The 19,496-nt window shown below is 56.4% G+C and overlaps 1 protein-coding gene across 1 annotated transcript; it reads left to right on the top strand.

Moving 5' to 3' along the window:
* Positions 1–4,208, top strand: LOC101965158 (uroplakin-3b-like protein 1). The gene is made up of 6 exons (XM_005328591.4): positions 1–427; positions 1,881–2,033; positions 2,211–2,433; positions 2,855–2,931; positions 3,156–3,276; positions 3,963–4,208. Exons 1-6 carry the CDS (start codon positions 250–252, stop codon positions 4,069–4,071), a joined length of 861 nt encoding a protein of 286 aa, XP_005328648.4. The 5' UTR covers positions 1–249; the 3' UTR covers positions 4,072–4,208.
* Positions 4,209–19,496: the final 15,288 nt, after the last annotated feature.

Genomic DNA, 19,496 nt, shown 5'->3' with positions numbered 1-19,496 from the left:
CCGCCCAGGCGGGCGCGGCAGGATCGGCCCTGGGGCAGCCCAGGTGGCCTCCTCCTCTGAGGCCTCTCCCAGGCCAGGCCCTCCTGGAAGTGGGGTGGGGGTGTCTGGGCTTGCCTCACCCCAGCAACCGATCCTTCTCTTCAGACCCCACCCTGGTGGGGCCAAATCCACAGAGGCCTGCAGATTCTGCCCCCAAACCTGTCGGACCAGTTCTATGGGAGGAGGGGGCACCCAGGAGGGGCAGCTGAGATGGAAGGAAGCAGCCTCCCCCGGCCCAGCACAGACAGCTGCAGACACTGCGGACAGAACTCTGCCCGGACAGACCTTAGGATGCTGGGCCTGGCCGTGAGGCCCAGAGGGGTACAGTCCTGGTGGCTGGTCCTTCTGTTGCTGCAGCTTATTGGTGTCCCGCCGGGGACAGGCCTGGGTGAGTGAAGCCGGGGACTGAGGCCGGGTGCCCACAGAGCCTCAGGCTTCGGGGAGGTAAGTCTCCTCCCTGGCTGCCCTTTCCCGCCTCCCTGGTCTGGGGACTGGGTCCTGCGTTGGTCTGGGAAGAAGCACCACCTAAAGCAGTCACGGACCAGCACCTGCCCCTCTCCCCAGGACTGGGGAGCAACAATGCTTGCTCTCTTCCTTTGGGGTTCCCATGCCCGAATTCTTAAATGGTTCCCCTCCTCCTCCTTCCTTTGCTATGGAAACCTAGGAGCGCAGGTTACCCCTGCAAACCCCAGGAGGATCCCAAACTAGAAGGGCTTAGAGATAACAGTCACCCTCATTTCTCTGCCGCTCTATTTCTCTCCCCTAGTTGTGCAAACATTAAGTGCTTACTGTATGCAAAGTCTCCTGGGCCTCTGAGAGAGTATTGAGGGCCTTGAGAAAGAAGGAATCAAGCACCCTCCCAGACTAGAAGGTTCTGGAAGGTTCTAGTCCAAACCTGTGCAGTTGATGTAGTGGCAGTGAGACATAGTGAACTGGACTGGAGGGGTGGGTGGCTGAGACCCGTATGAGAGCCCACTTGGTCTTTCTGCTTGCATCAGTATTTGGGGCTGGGGAGCTGAAGGCACTCAGGGAGGAGGGAGGGGGTCCGAGCCCCCCAGCTGCAAGGCTGGACACAGGCCACATTGCCAATCCTGAGTCCCTTCTGGCATCGGAGGCTGTGAGGGGAGCCCAGAGGGGGCGGAGGTCCCGGAGGAGAAGGTGTCTTGGGGTCTCAGTGGGAGGTGACGGGAGTTGGAAGAGAACTGGGTGGAGAGGAATGTTCTAGACTCAACCAGCTTCAGGCCCCAGAGCCAATGGTCCCCACAGGAGGGTTATCTCTGGGTCTCAGTGCAGGGCACCTTTGTGCGTCAGCTCCTCGTCCTCCCAAGCCATCCATTTCTCCCATCAAGCAAACCAACCAGGACCATGTAGATGGAGATGTAGTCCCCTGTAGAGGGGCTCCTCAGGCTACCTGGAACGTCAGGAGCAGTGTCTAGCCCAGGGCTCGGTCCCCCAGATGTGAGTCTCACCCCAGCGAGGCCTGGAGCCCTGAGCCCGCACCTGGGCTGGTGGGGGAGCTGTGTGCTTCGGTCTGCTCTTCCTGGGTGCTTCCGATCCCACGGAGACCCACAGGTGGGAGGAGGACCTGGCCTTCCCTCCCAGCTCCCACAGTGCCCACCCTTAGCAGGCTCCCAAGGGAGGCTGGACTCAGGCCATCTGCCCATGGCCCATGGGGCACAGAGTTGCCAGGGAGCCCTCCTGAGCACAGCCTGACCTGACCTCCCAGGAAGAGCCCCTAGCTCCGTCAGACCAGGGCTGCCCAGTTAGGCCTGTGTCTCCCCCTCAGATCGAGCGGTTGCCCTGTTCAGGCTCCTGCATCCCCTCCCCTGTGCCTTTTCCAGAGCACATCAGCTACGTGCCCCGGCTCTCCAGCGTCACCCTGGCCGGGAAGCTCACGCAGTCCACCTTCACGCTTGAGCAACCACTGGGCCTGTTCGATGACCTCAATATCTCTAACTCAGACCCCATCTGGCTGGTGGTAGCCCACAGCAACGGTGGGTACCACGGCCACCAGGCCTTGGTTTTCCCCTGTGCAATAAGCCGGCCTGGGGGGAGCAGCAGGAGTAAGGGAAAGCCGGGGACACAGGAGCGGTGGGGGGTGTGGCCCAGGAGGGTCGTCCGCAGGCCTGGTGGCACAGGGCTGGAGTCCTGACTGGCTGTGCCACCCTCAGCCATCCAGAACTTCACTGTCCCACAGAAGACAAAGGACATTCCTGCCCCCGCTGACTTCTCCCAGAAGGGCTACTACCTCACACTGAGGGCCAACCAGAAGCTCTACCGGCGTGGTGGCCAGGCCAGCAAGCAGCTCCCTGTCCTCCGTGTGGGCAATGATACACACTGCTCCTGGACAAAAGTGGGCTGCAATCACCCACTGCAGGGCTCCGGACCCTACAGGTGAGGGGAGCTGCCCGGTCCCGGCTGAGCTGGGGATGCTCCTGCCTGGGCCAAGCCGGACCCTGACAACTTCCGGTGGGACACCTGGGTTCCCTGTTGTACCAGTAGGAGTGCGAGGCAGGGAGAAGGGGCTGGGGACGCCTCAGTGAACCCTCCTATCTTTTTGGAGCAATGGGCCCCCAATGTAAGCCCCAATCCCCACTGGTGGTCTGGAACACAGGGAAGGATGCATCCAAGAACACACAGTCAGATGTGAACTCTTTCTCTTGGGCTCGGAGGATGCTATTTAGCCCAGGCCCTGTCTTCCCACCCCAGGATGCTCTTCCTATGCCTAGGAGTTGAGGGGAGAAACTGTCGGGCACCAGGGTCTGAGGGTTCCAGAAGGCAAGGGCTCCACCCACAATACTGGGTTTGCTGTTAGGGTGAAGTTCCTGGTAATGAACAAGGAGGGACCCGTGGCTGAGACAGAATGGTCCAAGGAGACCCGCCTACAGCAAGGTAGGGGGCGAGATGAGCAGCTTAAATGGTAGGGGCTGGGGGCTCCTAGAGAGAGCGGGAGGCCTGGGGCACTGGGCACAATCAGAAGCATGTTGCTATTCTGCCGGCTGCAGGTGCTCCTTCTGGCTCAGGTGGAGGGTGGTTGGTCCAGAGGCTGTGTGTGCAAGGGCCCCCTTTGCAGGTCAAATGAAGTCCTCTTCCTATGTGGCCCATCATCCTCCCAGCCCAGGTACTGCAAGCTGTTACGGGGCCCCAGAGTGCAGGCACAGTGGTCATCATTGCCATCCTGTCGGTCCTGCTGGCCATCCTCCTGGCTGCTGTCCTCATCATGCTCACACAAGCCTAGTGAGTAGACAGGGCTGGGACCACCTCCCAGGGCCCTCTGCTGGGGTGGTTTTCCTTAAAGGCCAGACAGGGCTATCAATAAATTGCGCACGGGATCCCTGAGGTTCCAGAACCCCTGGGTTCTGAGCTAGTGATCATCCTTCCTGCTGGGAACGCACCTGAGCGGGATGGGGGTGGGTGTGCATTATCCCTTCCCTCGGGGCCGGCGCTCTTTGGCCGACACCTACCCACTTTCCAAGCTGGCACTGCTCGCCCCCTGGTGGCAGAATTTGGTATTGCGCGCAGACAGGGCGACACCCTGGGAAGGCAGGTGATTGCTTTCAGCACGTGCTGGGAGTTGCTTCAAGTTTTCCTTTGGAGCTCAGAGGCTGGGACTTGGCAGAGAGGAGGCGTCTGTAAGGTTTCCCTGAGAAAAGGAGACACCTTTCCTGGTGGTATTTGGGGTGGCAGGGAGGTGGGGAGGCGTCGGGGCAGGAGAGTGGCAGGCAGGTAAGATCAGGGGCTGAGTCAGGGGCTGCGTCTCACAGGACCCCAGTAGCCAGCGTGGGGGGCGGTTGATTAAGGGGAAACCTGTGGACAAGGTTCTAGAGGGATCCTGTTCAATGGCGTGGGGCACCAGGCAACGGCTGGGATTGCAATCAGGCGCTTTATTCGCCCTCCTCTCTCCCTCTCTCTCTCCACCCAAGCTGCGAAAGCTGCAGGAATGTTCCTGTTCCGATCCCAGAGGAGCCACTGAGCATGGGAAGATACAGCACCCACCACATGGGCGACCCTTCAGCTGTGGGGGGCTCCTGAGCTACCTCTTTCAGGCTGCAGAGCCCCGAAGCTTCTGGAGCCCAGAGAGGTGGCTCTAACTGATGGTGGGGTGTGTGTGTGTCCTTACTCCAAAGCTTGGACCCGTTCCTAGCAGAAATAAATACCCCGACACCTTCCTGCTCGACTACAGCACCCTGCACCCAGGCAGGCTTCCTGTGCCCCCCGCTCCACCTCTGTTGGGAAGGCTCTGGGGTCCAGGGCAGGACCAGGGCTGAGGCTTAAGGTCCAAGGCCAACTGTCAAATCTCTCTTTGAGCCTCCGTATCTGTGATGTGTGGATAGTGATGATGGCCTCCCTGCCCAGCCACACTCCTCCTACCAAAGGTCCCACACAGCAGGTCCAGGTGTGCTGTCCATCACCCCCACGTCCTCCTGGTGGCCCCTCTCCCCAGCTGCCTCTCCTCCTGGATGGAGGATTGAGAGCCACCCTCTTCCCCTTCTTCCAGTAGGTCCAACTTTGAAACTTTGTGCCCACCTTAGTCCATACTTCCAGGTGGGGCAGTGTGGGACGAGGTGGGGGCAGGACGTGTGTGTGAAGCTGTGGTTCCCCAGAGCAGCCTGACTCAGCCCAGAGCAGACCCCACCCCAACCTCACTCAGGGCACCCACAGCTGCTGGCCATCAGCCATGCCTCGTGCCAGGCACTAAGGGGGCCAGAGATGGCCCAGGTAATTCTGTCCCCTGCTGTCAGGGGAGGACAGTGGCACCCAGGTGTTGGAGAGCCATCCTGGAGGCTCCCTTCCTGGGAGAGGTGTGGCTTTGGTGGAGGAACAGGACACCTGTGCCAGGTGGACACTGGCAGGATGCCCAGACAGGAGCCACATGGCTCTGCCGGAGGGCAGGCTGGGGACAGCACGAGCCGAGGGAGGGTGTCCAGGGAAGGAGGGGAGGCTGGGAGGCACCTGGTGCTACGTGCAGGGCCCTTGCCCTCTGAGACAGAAGATTAGGGAAGGAGGGCTGGCTGGGTTCCCAGGTGCCTTCCTGTGGGACCTGCAAATGTCCCTAAGTGGTTTATTAGCTGGAGCAGACACATCCGGCTCCTGCAGCAGAGGAAATGCTCAAGTGACCGTGGGGCAATCAGGCTGGGAGGGGCAGTAGGGAAGGGGACCATCTCCTCTCCGTGGCCTCTCCAGGACAGTTATGAGCCCTGACCTTGGGGCTGGGTGACCCTGGACAGGTCACTTTCCTGGGATGGGCCTCAGTTTCCCCTTAGGTGAAAAGCCAAGGTTGAGCAGCCTGACCTGGAGGGCCTCGTAGCCAATAGACCTTTCCCCACGCCCTGTGTGGGCCCAGCCCTGCAGGAAGCAGATGGCATGTGTCCCAAAGGGCAATTGAGAACATTTGCAAAGGTGTGGGCAGCCTTAGGGGGAGCAGCAGAGGGGTGATCCAGCCTGCCACCCATGGAGTCACATGCACTCTGGAACTGAAGGGTCATGGGAGGAAGGGAGTGGCGTTTCCAGAGCCAGCAAACAGTAGCCACGGGCTGGAGTCCACTGGGCAGGAGCAGAGGCTATAGGTAGAAGGACAAGGCCACTGGAGGAAACTGGGTAGTAAGTGCCCGGCACTGTCCTGCCTTAGCCAGAAACAAGGTGGCAGGGATGCAGGGGTGTGGTCAGACTCCTGTGCACAGAGCAGTATAGAGAGGGGCAAGAGCGGATTTAGAGGGCATGGGACACCTGGGTGACTCTCCTGTGGAACAGAGTCTTCCCACCTTCCCATCTGCAGCCTAGACACAGGGACAGAAAGATGGCCACGAGGCTCTGCTCCAGTCAGAGGGCTGCTGAGGCTGGGTGGGGCATACAGGGGGGACTCTGCAGGGACTGACCCTTGAGTTCTAGAGTCAGGGGTCTTGGCCAGCTGGAGAAGCGGTGGCCCATGATGACCCTTTACCCCTTCCTGGGAACCAGCCCACAGGCCTCAGGAGTGGGAGGTGGGGTCTGAGTCCACCCTGCTCCTTGTCCTGTCTAGAGTGACTGTCCCCGGATGGGTGCTTGTGCTCCCTCCACCCCGCCCACCCTGTCCCTGGTGTCCGCCCATGTCGTAGGCCTGCATCTGGTCCATGGGAGGTGTGGGTCTCCTCCATCAGCCCCCGTCCTTGCCACTCACGCCTATGCTGCTTCAGCCTCTCCCGTGGGTGCTAATGACCCCCGTCTGTCCTCTTATCTGCCTCATATGTCCTTGGTGCCCTGGCCACCCTGGACAGCCCAGAGGCCCCTCATGCTAACATGCCACTCCATACCCAGCCTGGAGCTGCCCAGCCTTGTGCCTCCCTCCTGGTTCTCCAGGCTTCAGGCTGGATGCTGGCAGACCCAGGTCACCTGTGTCCCTGACCCCACGCTCTGCTTCCTACCCTAGACAGAGCCTGTGTACAAGCCTTAAGCCACCTGCTCAGGACATGCCCGCTGCTGAGCCCAGAGGCGGCCTGGGTGGAGAGCAGGCTCAGCGTGCGTGGGATATGGGGGTTCTCCAGCCTGAGGGGAGATGCTGGCCGCAGATGCTGGTTTCTCTGGGCTCTTCTGGGGCTTGGGAGTCGAGGGAGGGGTCTGAGTCTCAGTGCCCGGTCCTACCAACCCACTGGCCATCCTCCCCATGCAGCCTCAGGTCCAGAGCCAGGTCCTAGGGGGCCATGGGGGAATGAACGCCCCAAGAGGGTGATGTCCGGCCCCAGCCTTGGCGTCCAGCCTCACCCACCTGGGCTTCAGCCTCTTTGCCCCAGGAAGGGGTGGATGAGATGAGCAGGACTCTCTGTCTGCCTCTGGCCCTCAGGCCACTGGGTCCCTCCCTACTCACTCATGCCCACTGACAGCAGACGGTCACTAACCCTGTTGGGCACTGGGCCACGTGTTCCCAGCCCTCAAGGCCATCCCCCACCCTCCTCGGTGGCAGCTGGTCATGCTCAGAGATACCACAGGACCCTGCTGGCTGGTTCATGCCACCTGAGACTGCCAGGAAGAGGGGCACTAGTCCTGCCTGGAGCAACAGAGGTGTCCAGGCACAGCTGGGAGGCACCAAGCCTGGGGACCCTGCAGGGCACCTCCTCAGGTCATCAGGGGCCCATGGACACCAGCTCCCACCTACTGACCACACAGTGCAGCTCTACGGGCCTTCTCAGCCCTCCAACTCACAGGGGGACCCACTTGGGAGCACAGGCTTGGGGACAATGATTTTGAGTGGTGAAGTGACATCCTATGAACCAGGTGTCTCCTGACATCATCCTGGTAAATGGACAACTGGGAAGCGCAAGGACCTCGCCTCTCTTCCTGCCTCCTTCTGTCCCTGTTTTCCCATCTCGGTGTGTGGGGTTGTGTGTCCCCTGGGGTTATGTTTCTCGCTGTCCCTTGTCCCTATTTTTTTTTTTTTTTTGCACTGGGCATTGACCCAGGTGCTCTCCCGCTGAGCTCCACCCCCAGCCCTCTTATTTTGAGGCAAGGTCTTGCTAAGTTGCCAGGTTGGCCTCCAACTTGTCATCCCCCTGCCTCAACCTCTGCAGTAGCTGGGATTGCAGGGGTGTGCCACCACGCCCAGCTTCTTGTCCCTCTTTTTAAGCCTGACCAGCCTCGGAAACACACCTTTTGCTTCCAGAAGGGGAGCTGCCTGGGCCGTCCAGGCGTGGGCCTGACCATTTCCCAGCATACGCAAGCTCCAGGCAGATGTCGGCTTTCCCTGCCCCAGGGAAGGGAAAAGCAGGGGAGAGGAGCAAAACACAGTAGAGACAACAGGGACAGAACAGGTGTCAGGGACAGAAACGTTACAATCCATTGCCCCAAACCAGCTGGTACAGAAGTAAAGAGAGGGTCACCCCGGACCCCCTTCCCTGCTGGCCCTGCTTCTAGGAGGTCTGCATGCCCACCCCCAGACTCCCTGCTCTCCCAGTAGGGGAGCCAGGTGCAGCTCGACCCCCTGCCCCACCACAGACACTTGCACCTCCTATTTGGCCTGGGAGGTGGCCCACAGAGGGGTCTGGTGGTCCAGACAGGGTTGTGTGGCCTGGGAGGAGCCAGCTGTCCAGGTGTCTGGGGGCAGGGTACTTTCTGGTCCGGCGCCACCACAGTAATCTTGAATGGGACTGTTCCCACCTTGGGGCACAAGGATGCACGGGGTGCACGTGTGTGTGGGTGTGCGGGGGTGCACGTGTGTGTGGGTGTGCGTGCGCGCACATGCGTGAGCACCAGAGATCGAACCCAGGGGCACTTGACCACTGAGCCACATCCCCAGCACTATTTTATGTTATATTTAGAGACAGGGTCTCACTCAGTGGCTTAGTGCCTCAATTTTGCTGAGGCTGGCTTTGACCTCTTGATCCTCCTGCCTCAGCCTCCCCAGCTGCTGGGATTACAGGTGTAATCTGTGCTCCAGGCAGGGCTGTATTTTCAAACTGGGGTCTCCCAGGAGCCCAGCCACCCTGCTGTGGGACCCCTGCTCTGGGAGGAGAGCCCAGGCCTCGGGTGTGAGCCTTTATTCAGGAGCGAGTATCTGAGCCTGCTGGAGACAGGGTGCATGGAACCAAGGTGGCCGGGGCCAGCCAGGGGAAGTCCCAGGGTCAGGACTGGATTCTGGGGGTCGTGGGAGCCCTTGAGGGATTTTTTAGCAGGACATAGGAGCCCACGAGAGGGTGGAGGTGACCGGGAGGGGCAGGGCCCTTCACGGGAGGCAGGGATGTCGGGCTCTCTCACTCCGACTGTGCGGGGACTCCCCGGGGACCGGACTGGTGGAAAGCCCCCTCCTAGGACAATTTCCTGCCTGGCCTCGGGTCCCCAGATCTCTGACCCCAGCAGTCCTGGGTAGTCTCCAATCCCACCTCCAGCTTCCTCCATGGGAGGATGAGGCTGGGCATTTCCATTCTCTTTCTGGAAGGTTCAGAAGGTTAATGAGGGCAAAGCACGGAACTCCACTCAGGGGATCAACTTCTGGGAAGAGAGCAACCTGCATCTGGGCTGAGGGCCAAAGGCAGAGTGGGGACCGCACCTCTGGTCATGGCCTAACCACCGACTTGGCCCCTCTGACCAGCCGCCGGCGAGTTTCTGTGAATGTCAGGGACACAGAATGGAGGCTTCTCTGCTTCCACGGTGCAGAAGACCCTCCTCTTCCCATGGTGGGCTTACTCCAGCCTGGCCTGACCCAGAGGCCGTTTCTCAGGGCCTGGGGAAGGTGTGGCCATGTGGCCCTGGCTATCCCCACCTTGCCTGCTGGATGAAGAGGTTCTGAATCCCACCAGGACCTTGAAGTGACACCAGGCCTGTGCTAAGGCTCCAAGAAGTTAAAAGCTGTCCCCAAATCTTTCATTGTAATGCTAGTGATTTGGGAGGCTGAGGCAGGAGGCTCTCAAATTGGAGGCCAAATTGTGGCTTTTTTTTTTTTTTTAATGTGGTTCGATCCTCAGCACCACATAAAAATAAATAAATAAAATAAAGGTATTGTGTCCACCTACAACTAAAAAAAGAGCGAGAAAGAAAAAGAACACTGACTCCCAAAGCAGAAACACAGACCAGACAGGTCAGTTTCCATGGTTGTCCCTCCCCAGGTCCTTCACACCTGCCCCCACCACCTCCCCAGGGGGCCCGCCAGGATCTTTCTCTACCTCCCTCCAGCATCCCAGAGGCAGAAATCCCAGATCGTTTGGCCTGTGGTTTGCAGAGCAGAGCAGCCCCTCCTGGTCTCTGGTCTGGCTTCTGTCCACCATGTGGGGTGGACATGGGGGGCCAGGGCCTCCTCTTACAGCTGAAGAGCCTACGACCAACGAGGAGAAAGCCCCTTCCCTCAGAGGGAACAGAACTATCATCTTGCAGCCCAGGGCTTCTCTCGGGGACTTCTGGACAGGCTGTGGGCATCTGTCCTTCTGAATTCCACTCACCCTCCTCAGTCAGGGCCATGGCTAATCAGTACCAGGACCAGTGCCCAGAGCACCCACAGCCTGGGAAGGATGACCCGGGAAGCAGGGACCCACAGAAAGGTGGGGGTGGGAGAGAACGGCTTTGAGATGAATGTCCCCACGTCAGCAGGTAAGTCCAGGGACATAGGTCCATGGCCCAGCCTCTCTGTTTGAACTGGGGGCCACACTTATTTATTTAGTTAATTGCAGATGGACACAGGCCTGGATCCAGTGTTCTTGTGCCCTGGGACCCAGCAATTCTTGCTCCTAGATATTTATTCCCTAAGGGAGATGAATGCTTTTGTGTCCCAAAAGACTTGCGCAAGGACATTCGTGGCAGCTTTACGCATAACAGGCCCCCAACGGAAACAAAATCAATGTCCAGGCAGGTTGGGTGACACACGCCTGTAATCTCAGCAGCCCGGGAGGCTGAGGCAGGAGGATCACAAGTTCAAAGCCAGCCTCAGCAGCTCAGCAAAGCCCCAAGCAATTGACTGAGACCCTGTCTCTAAATAAAAATATTTTGGCTGGGGATGTGGCTCAGTGGTTAAGCAGCCCTGGGCTCAATCCTTGGTACAAATGAGACTACTCCATGGTGACAAGTTGGGGAAGAGGTTATCCCTGGGGGTGAGGGTGTCCGGATGGGGCTCAAATGTCCTAGACCTTGACTTGGGCATGTGTAAAACCTCATCTCGTAGAATCTGTGGATTTCAGCGCACACCTGTGGGGCATTCTAGACCGCCCTGCGTCTGGCGGAGCCTGGGTGGGTGCCGTGACTTGCGACTAGATCACTCAGGGTCACTCCAGGTGAATTTGGGTTGGCACAAAATAATCACACACACAGACAGAAAGTACACTTTTCTCGACCTTAGGGGTCCATTGGAAAGAGAGAGTGAGGCACCTGAATTCTTTATTTGTATATGGGGGGATGCACAAAGGGAGTTTGCATGGAATGTTCTTTCCAAATAAGGCAGAGGGTCAGGTTTCAGGGGGTTGAGTCCAGCTTGGTGATGGCATGTGGTCAGTAGATTGAGTGACATCTTGGCAAGCCACACCCATCTCAGGTGCTGTGTGGGGTCAAAGGCAGAGGGAGTGAGAAGGACTCACAGGGGCACAGCCAGACAGAGCAGCAATGCTCACAGTGCATGCACACAGCCCACCGCTGGCCCGCGACAGGTGGCTCTGGCCTGGGAGAGATGGGGTCAGTAATAGAAACTTCCAGGTAGAGCGAGATGCTAGTGGGGGATGGCAGGGTCCTGCTGGGGGCAGATAGGGCAGGGGACCAGAAAGCTGGAGGGCTGGGCTCACCCCGAGGGGCGGGTCCCAGTTGCCCACGCTGTACCAGGAGCTGGGGAAGCAGAGGATGGGGTGCAGGAGGAAGCAGGCCCAGAGGGGCTCTGGGATGTGGAGCAGGCCCAGCCTCTCTGGGCAAGGGCCAGGCTGAGAACCAGGAGCCACCGCCTCTGGCCTCCATCCCCCACCGAAGGCTCCTGGGTCCCGTCAGCCCAGCCAGGCCCTGTCCCGGCTCCGGGAGACCATGGCGCCAGAATCCCTGACAGGTTTACGTGGCAGCTGCAGACGCACTGGCCTGGTCCCAAGTCCCCTTCACACCCACACATCCGTCTCCCAGAGGGGCCAGAGAGGCCCAGCCAGGGCCCCATGAAGACCAGTCCTGCACAGGGTCCCAGAAGCCAGGTTCTCCTCCGGATCCAGCTGTCTCCCCCTGCCCTGGGCCACCCCGTCCTCATGCCTGGCCCTTTGTCCTCCTCCCGGCCCTGCCCCTCCTCCTGCCCTCTTCCCCGCCTGACGCCGCCACTTCCAGGAAGCCCGTGGCCTCCAGTCTTCAGGGAGGAGTGTGCCCTTGGTTGTTTGCTCCCAGAGACTGGGACATTGGATCCCAGACTCTGGTGGCCCTGTAACCTCAGAGACTCAGGAGGCTGAGGCAGGAGGATCATGAGTTCAAAGCCAGCCTCAGTAACTTGGTGAGACCCCGTCTCTAAATAAAGTATAAAAAGGGCAGGGGCTGGGGCTCAATGGTGGAGTGCTTGCCTAGCAGGTGTGAGGCACTGGGTTCGAATCTCAGCACCACATACATAAACAGACAAACCAACAAATAAAATAAAAGCCCAAATAAGGACGAACAAAGAGGGCTGGGGATAGGGCTCAGTGGTTAATCGTCCCTGGGTACACCCCGGTACACCCCCCCAAAAAGAAAAAAAGAAAACAAGACTCTGGTGTCACCTGCTGGCAGGTGACTCCCAGGACTCGGGGACTTCCATTTCTTTCCACACCTCAGTCTCTGACTTCGGGAAGGGGCAACGGTTTCACCCTCAGGGCTGGGGCTGAGGGGCTGCAGAGCATAAAACCATCTCCTTCCCCCAGGGCTGAGCTCCTCCTGCAGACACTGGCTCACAGGGGATCCCCACACCCCAGGGCATCTGAGGGACATCTGTCACCATCCCCAGGCTGCCTCCAGCCACCTTGGCCTCTGCTGAAGACCATTGTCAGTCACCCCAATGATGCACAGAAGGACCCAAGGTGTTGAGACACAGCTGTGCAGAGAGGGGCTAGGTTCACGGTTTGCTCACTCGTGGAAGTGGGCTAGTGGGAGCAGGCCCTGCTTCTGGGAGGACTAATGAGAGTCTCGGGAAGATACTGTTTATAGCCACCATTACCCCACTTTAGTGATTAGGCAGATAAGGTTCAGAGAGGCTGAGTAACTTACCCACAGTCACACAGTAAGCTACCTTAGTCATTAGACCCAGGATTTGAACTCTGGCTCCAGACGCCGCACTCTTTCCTGTGGGCCTGTTTTTAAAAAGTGTGGTTTAATGCTGTCTGTCTAAACAAGGTGGGTGGAGTGTCGAGACTGATGGGGCAGAGAGAAGCTGGGGACAGTTCCTTCTGACCTATGGAGGATTTTCTGCCTGTCCCTTCAGGCTCTTTGGGGTTGACAAGTCTTGGCACGCTGCTGTCCCTCAGCCCAGAGCCTGCCAGGCCTCCTGGTGCCCCTGGGTGGAGTCCGCACTCCTGTGCTGGCACGTCCGTAGCTGGGTCCTCTGGCCTTTGTGTCGGGGCTGCTCTTGCCACCTCAGTACCTGCTGCCACCCAGCTTCTGTCCCATCGTCCTAAAGTTGGCCACCTCCCAGATGTCCCCTTCTCCTAGAAGGCTTGGCATCTGCAGGTCAGGGGAGGAGCTGCTGTGGAGGGGAGGGGGAAGGTGGGGGAAGGTCTTTCCTGGGGAGGGAGGTGCTTTCCAGGAGCCCCCCCACCCCACAGGAAGCCCCCGGGGCGTGAAAATTCTTGAGCTCCACGGGGACAAAGGCAGTAGCTCCAAAATATTAAAGCCACAAAATTAAAAACAACAAAAAAAAATGTTTACTTAAATGTCTTCTAAATGTAACGCGAGGTCAGTTTCGTCCATTGTTAAATTTAGTATTCCCAAGTGCGTCACTGCACACGAAAACAATTTGTAGGTCACATTTTCTTACTTTGGGAGAATCCCCAAGATTCCCAAGAATGCATGATGTTAGTGGAGGAATCGAGGACAGCAGCAAACCAAAAGAGTCCCTTGTATCTAAATAACTTGGAAAGGTGAAATATTTACCTTCTCTCTCTCTCTTTTTGCAGTCTGGGGATGGAACCCAGGAGATCATTCAAATTAGGCTAGTGTCCCCTCTACAACTGAGCTGCATCCCCAGCCCCAAGTTTGCCATTTTAACCATTATTTTAATTTTTATTTTTGACCCCAGGAATTTACCACTGAGCCCCTTCTCCAGCTCTTCTGGTGTTTGATTTAGAGACAGGGTCTCACTGAGTTGCTCAGGGCCTGATAAGTTTGTTGCTGAGGCTGGCCTTGAACTTGCAATCCTTCTGCCTCAGCCGCCTGAGCCACTGGGATTACAGGCGTGTGACTCCGCACCTGGCCTCATGACCCTTAAGTGTGGAGTGATACTAACGTTCATGTTGCTGTGTGACAGATCTCTAGATGGTTCTCATTTAACCAAATAGAAACCTCTATGGCCCAGAAACAGTCCCCTCCCCCACCTCCCCATAACCGCAATTCTACTTTCCATTTCTATAAATTTTACTATTCTAGACACCTCTTGAAAGTGAAATCCTGCGTCTTTGCCTTTTTTTTTTTTTTTTCTCTGTGTGGCTTGTTTCACTTAGCACGTTGCCGGCAAGTTCCATCTATGTTGCGGCACGTATGAGAGCTGAGTGGGTCTCCATGGTAGGTACATGCCGCTTGCCACATCTGGTTGGTGCATTGATCCACTCTGGCTGGGTTGGTCCTACCTCTTGCCTATTGTGACTAACGCTGCAATGAACACAGAAGTACAAATGTCCTTTGGAGACCCTGTTCCCCAATTCTTTTGGATATTTCCCCAGAAGTGGTATTGCTGGATCTTATAGTCATTCTATTTTTTTTTTTTTTTTGGTACCAGGGATTGAACCCAGTGGTGCTCAACCACTGAGCCACATCCCCAGCCCTATTTATTTATTTATTTATTTTATTTTGAGACAGACTCCTTCTAAGTTGCAGAGGGACTCCTTAAGTTGCTGATGCTAGTCTTGACCTTGAGATCCTCCTGCCTCAGCATCTAGAGTCACTGGAATTACAGATGTGCACCACTAGACCCAGCTCTATTTTTAACTTTTTTGGAGAAAACGAGTAGTGGCTCATTTTTAAATGTTTATTGGGGTGTAGGGTAGAGCTTAGCTGATGCTGTTCCCAAAATAACCCTGACTGACGGGCAAGGTATGTAGCACACACACACACTCGGCTTATTTTCTCAAAGCAAAGCTTTATCTTTTATTCAATTTAGTTGAGATTAAATCCTTATCCCTCATCTCAGTCCATTCAACTTCTGATCCAATCCCCAGGTAGTGCCAAAGCATCAGGGGAGACTGGGCTGGGGCCGCTGGTCCTGGGGGCTCCCCCAGAGCTCTTTTGATACTCAAAGACCAGGATTCTTGCAACCCAAATACTTTTTCTTTTGTTGTGATTGATCTGCTGTGCATTTCAAAAGCATGCATTGAAACTCCAGATGTACTTCCTGTCCTGTGACTGGGTACATAGGACTTCTTCATGGGTCAGGATCAACTGCTTTGGCAGTAAATAAAACAAAGATATTATGTCCAACTACAACTAAAAAATAAATATAAAGGAAAGAAAAACCATGTGCACAGGGATATTCCAGACCTTCGCCCGCCCCCCCTCCGGGGGTGACAGGCACGGGAAGCTGAGGGTGAAGAGGCACACATACTAACGCTTCAAAATTGTCCCCCACTTCCAAAACCTGAGACCCCCATGTCACGCCTCATCTCCAGACCCTTCCCCAAGAAACATCCAAGTTCTCCCCAGCAGCCCTGGTCCCCCATTTGTTGGTTCCTGGCTGCTTCTCCAATCACATGCACAAGCCTCCCTGTGTCCCTCGAGGATGTTTCCAGAACAGCCCAGCCTTCATTGAGCCTGCGTGCCTCTTCCTGCTGCCGCCCCATTTGGGGCCCTCCTTCCAGTCTAACCAACTTTCCGTTGCTATAATTGATACCACAGGCTGGGTAATTTATAAAGAAAAGAGGTTTATTTAGCCCTTGGTTCTGCAAGTCCAAGATCCAGAGGCCACATCTGATGAGAACCATCTGTGGAGTCCCAAGGTGGCTCCAGGCATCACAGAACAAAGTGAAGCATCCCTCCTCTGCAGACCTCATTCATTTCTCTCCAGCACCTTCACCCACCCTGAGGGCAGAGACCTTGGTTGGCTTTTCTGGGGGCTCTCCAGTGCCCTGTGCACACAGCAGGTAAATTACCAAATGACCGAGTGAGTCAATGCAGGAGGATTGAAGGAGGGAGAGAGCTGGGGAAAGGAGCCACGGTTTTCTCAGCAAAGGTCCCCTCTGCAGCCACCACAGAGGTGGGTATAGACGGAATTGTGCAGCTGGCCAGGCTCCTCTCCGGCCTCACCCTCTGACTCACCCCCTCCTCAGAGACTAGTTTCCAGGAACTGGCTGACAGCTTGGCTCCTCCACCCCCACTGAATCTAGTGTGGAACCTGTTCTGCCCCAAGAGTCCCCATGTTCCCAGGCTGTGTTCCTAGGTCACTGGGCCACGTGGAGAGAAGGGCCTCACAGGTTAGCAGCGGTGGACACAGGAAGGGCCACTAGAATGGCAGGTCCAGAGGCAGAGCCCAAGAACTGCCCAGCAGTCCCCAAGCAGCGAGCCTCACACCCTCCTAATGTGGATGCCAGGTGTGTCACAGGAGCCTGGGGAGTGATGGGGACAGCACAACGACTGTCCTGAGAATCAAAGGAGAAGACTATGTGGGAGCCTGGAGTCCAGGTGACATCTAGTCACTTGGGATGCCATTTGGGGTGTGATATGGAGAAACTGGAGATCCTGCAGTGACTATTGTCACTAGGCTGTCTCCTTCCTTTCTAGCAGGCTGCTCTCTGTACCTCCCAGCACAGATGCTGGCTGGTCATTGTCACTGACTTTCTAGTCCCACAGTGACAAGGGGTGCAGTCCGTGGTCCAGTGTCCTGTGAGATGAGGAGCCTGGCGCCATGGCCAGTGGTAGAGGTCTCTGCACCAAGCCACGTCTGGCATGTGATTTGGGGCATTGCTCCTGGTCATGTGTGGCCTTTGGGCCTGGTTCTCTGACCCTCCCAAAGACCCTGAGTCACACTAGATAGGCTTCTAATGAATCCTCTTTTTTGTTGAAATTAGAGCTGGTTTCTATTGTTTGGAACCAGAAATCACAGAGGTGTGGCCCCACAAAACTATGGGATTGAAGGTGGCATTACGGAGGGCCCAGGGTCCAGGAGGGAGGATTTGGGATGCTCAAGTCTGCTTTGTGTAGCCCAGGGCACAGGAGGGGTCCCGTCCCTGCTCTGGGAGCTAAGTTCTAGAAGGCCTGGTGGTAGAGTGGAGGCTGGGCAGGGAACAATGACCTGGTCATTGTGGGTCTAGAAGTCTGGCAGAGCGAGGGGAGCCTGGCTTGGAGCAGAGGAGGCTGAGGCTCTGCGGGAGGGAGGCATGTTCCAGCTGGACCATTCTGGGGTCACTCTGGAGGCATATGGGAGGGGGGTCCAGGCCCTAGCCTCAACCAGAGTAATCTGAAGATGGACAGGGTTGCTTTAGGAAGAGAGGACCAGCTTCCTAGGACCAGCAGTGAGTGAGCAAGGGGTCCTGAAGGGGGTAAAAACGACCCAGGAGAGAAGGTCCCTCCAACCCGGGCTTCCCTGGGCCAGCCTTGGGCTGTGCACCTGCAGGCTAGAAGGGATCAGCCTGCATCCTGCGGCCCCCAACCCACCAGTCAGACCTGAAAAACAGACAAAGGTGGGATGAGGGTGTAGCTCGGTGACAGAGGGCTTGCCTAGCATGCATGAGGTCCTGAGTTCCATCCCTGGCACTGCAAAATTATTTTAGAAAAAAAAAAAAGAAATAGCCCAAGGTTGGGGTAATGAGCCCCTACAAGAAGCCAGCCAAGGTGGGTGCAGTGGCACATGCCTGTAATCCCTGCAGCTCAGGAGGCTGAGGAAGGAGGATTACAAGTTCAAAGCCAGTCTCAGCAATTTAGTGAGGTCCTAAGCAACTTAGAGAGACCCTGTCTCAAAACAAAAAATTAAAAGGTCTGGGGATGTGGGTCAGTGGTGAAGCACCCCGGTTCAATCCCAAGTACCAAAAAAAAAAAAAATCCTGTAAGAACCATGACAAATCATAATCACACAAAAATCACAAGACTGACAGAGTGAAGTGGTGAGGACAAGGGGGATCTGGGGCTCTCCTGTTTGGGAGTGGCCCTGTCCATGGGAATAACCATTGCAGCAAGACAATTAGCAATCCTATGGAAGTCCTGCATGCATGCAGCTTCTGGCTGGGAATTTGTCATCAGTTGCTCACATGCAACATGTGACCCAGGCCATTGCCTGGTGACAGCAAATGACTGCAAGAGACTGCCAGTCCACTTACTGTGGACCCTGATCTGTGGAGGAGATGATGGTAGGTCCACACAACAACAAAGAGAACAGGATCTTTTCATGGGTAGATCTGCACAGCTCTCCAAGATGGAATAAGTGGATCTGTAAGAGTAAACAGTAAGCTACTATTTGTGTACAAAAGAAAATAACATATGTCCACAGCTGAATTATAGGCAGAGAGTATCTCCAGAAGGATGTGCAAGGATTCCTTGGGGAAGACGATGTGTGGCTGGGAGAGAAGGGACTTTTCACTGTCAATCTTCAATAACTTCTGAATTTAGTAGAGAGTGTGTGTAGTGCATAAATAACAAAACAGGAAAACAGAAAACCGCATACACACACACACACACACACACACACCATCTCCCGCATGTCTTTGACAGGTGTGGCTGCTCCTGTCATCTCTTTGCAAGTGTTGAAATGGAACCAGCCCATAGAAGCTCAGGAAGCCACCCAGGGCCACCCAGCAAGGAAGTAGCAGAGCTGTTTGGGACTCAGATCTGCAGGTCAGGCTTAGGGCAATGCAGAGGAGGGGTCCCAAGGTGGGGTGTCATGTCACAGCTATCCAGGGCCAGGCAACAGCCTTCAGATTGGGGAGGGAACTACAAGATGGGCAATTCCAGAAACTCAGCTCTGGCCCTGGGTGTTTGTGAAGGACCGGGTGCCCCAGTGGAAACACCTGCAGTCATCGTGTATGGGGAAGACCAAGCTTGGTTCTGCCAGGGGCCACCTGTGTGACCTCCCAGCCTCCCGCAAGTAATCTTCCCTCCGCAACCAGAGCACCTCACTAGGTCCCCACTGCAGAAGGTACAGAAATGACAAACGAGAAAACCCCCTTCTCCCAAAGCAGATGCTCAAAGACAAAGCAAATGACTGCAACAGATTTAAAAAAAAAAAACAACTTTTTGTAGTTATAGATGGACAGAATGCCTTTATTTTATTTATTTTTATGTGGTGCTAAGGGTCAAACCCATTGCCTCCCACGTGCTAGGCAAGCGCTCTGCCACTGAGCCCCAGCCCCAACCCAGCAATACAGATCTTTAATCTGGGGGGTCTCAAAAACCTCTAGGCAGCCTGGGCTATCATACAGGCTGTCACCGCCTCCTGAGTTTCTCTCTCACACATACACACACACACACACACACACACACACACACACACACACACACACGACATTATTTGCTAAGTTCGTCTGGTCGCTCATTCATTAGACTCACACCTATGCAGGGCTTCTGTAAGTGCCCCTTCCTCGCCCGTTCCCCGGCCCGCGTGTCCCCTAGCACAGTCAGACTACTTCCCACTGCGCACTTTGGCACTTGCCAAAGGGACCCAGGGTCCAGGGACTCGGACCTTTCCGGTGCCTCTAGCCCCATAGCGGAGCCCGCCAGGGGTCGACTTCTCCGTTCAGGCCACACCCTCCCTCCCAGACAGCCAATGAGTGCAGCTGCTTGATCCGGCCCTGCCCCACCAGGGAACCCCGGCCACTGATTGGTCCGCCCGGCGCAGTGTCCCCCGCACGTGGGGCGGGGGCGGGGTGAATGAAGTGGAAGCGAAT

The sequence above is a fragment of the Ictidomys tridecemlineatus genome, chromosome 10 (genome assembly GCF_052094955.1).
Source record: "Ictidomys tridecemlineatus isolate mIctTri1 chromosome 10, mIctTri1.hap1, whole genome shotgun sequence".
NCBI lineage: Eukaryota > Metazoa > Chordata > Mammalia > Rodentia > Sciuridae > Ictidomys > Ictidomys tridecemlineatus.
This window is presented reverse-complemented; position numbering and strand designations above follow the sequence as displayed.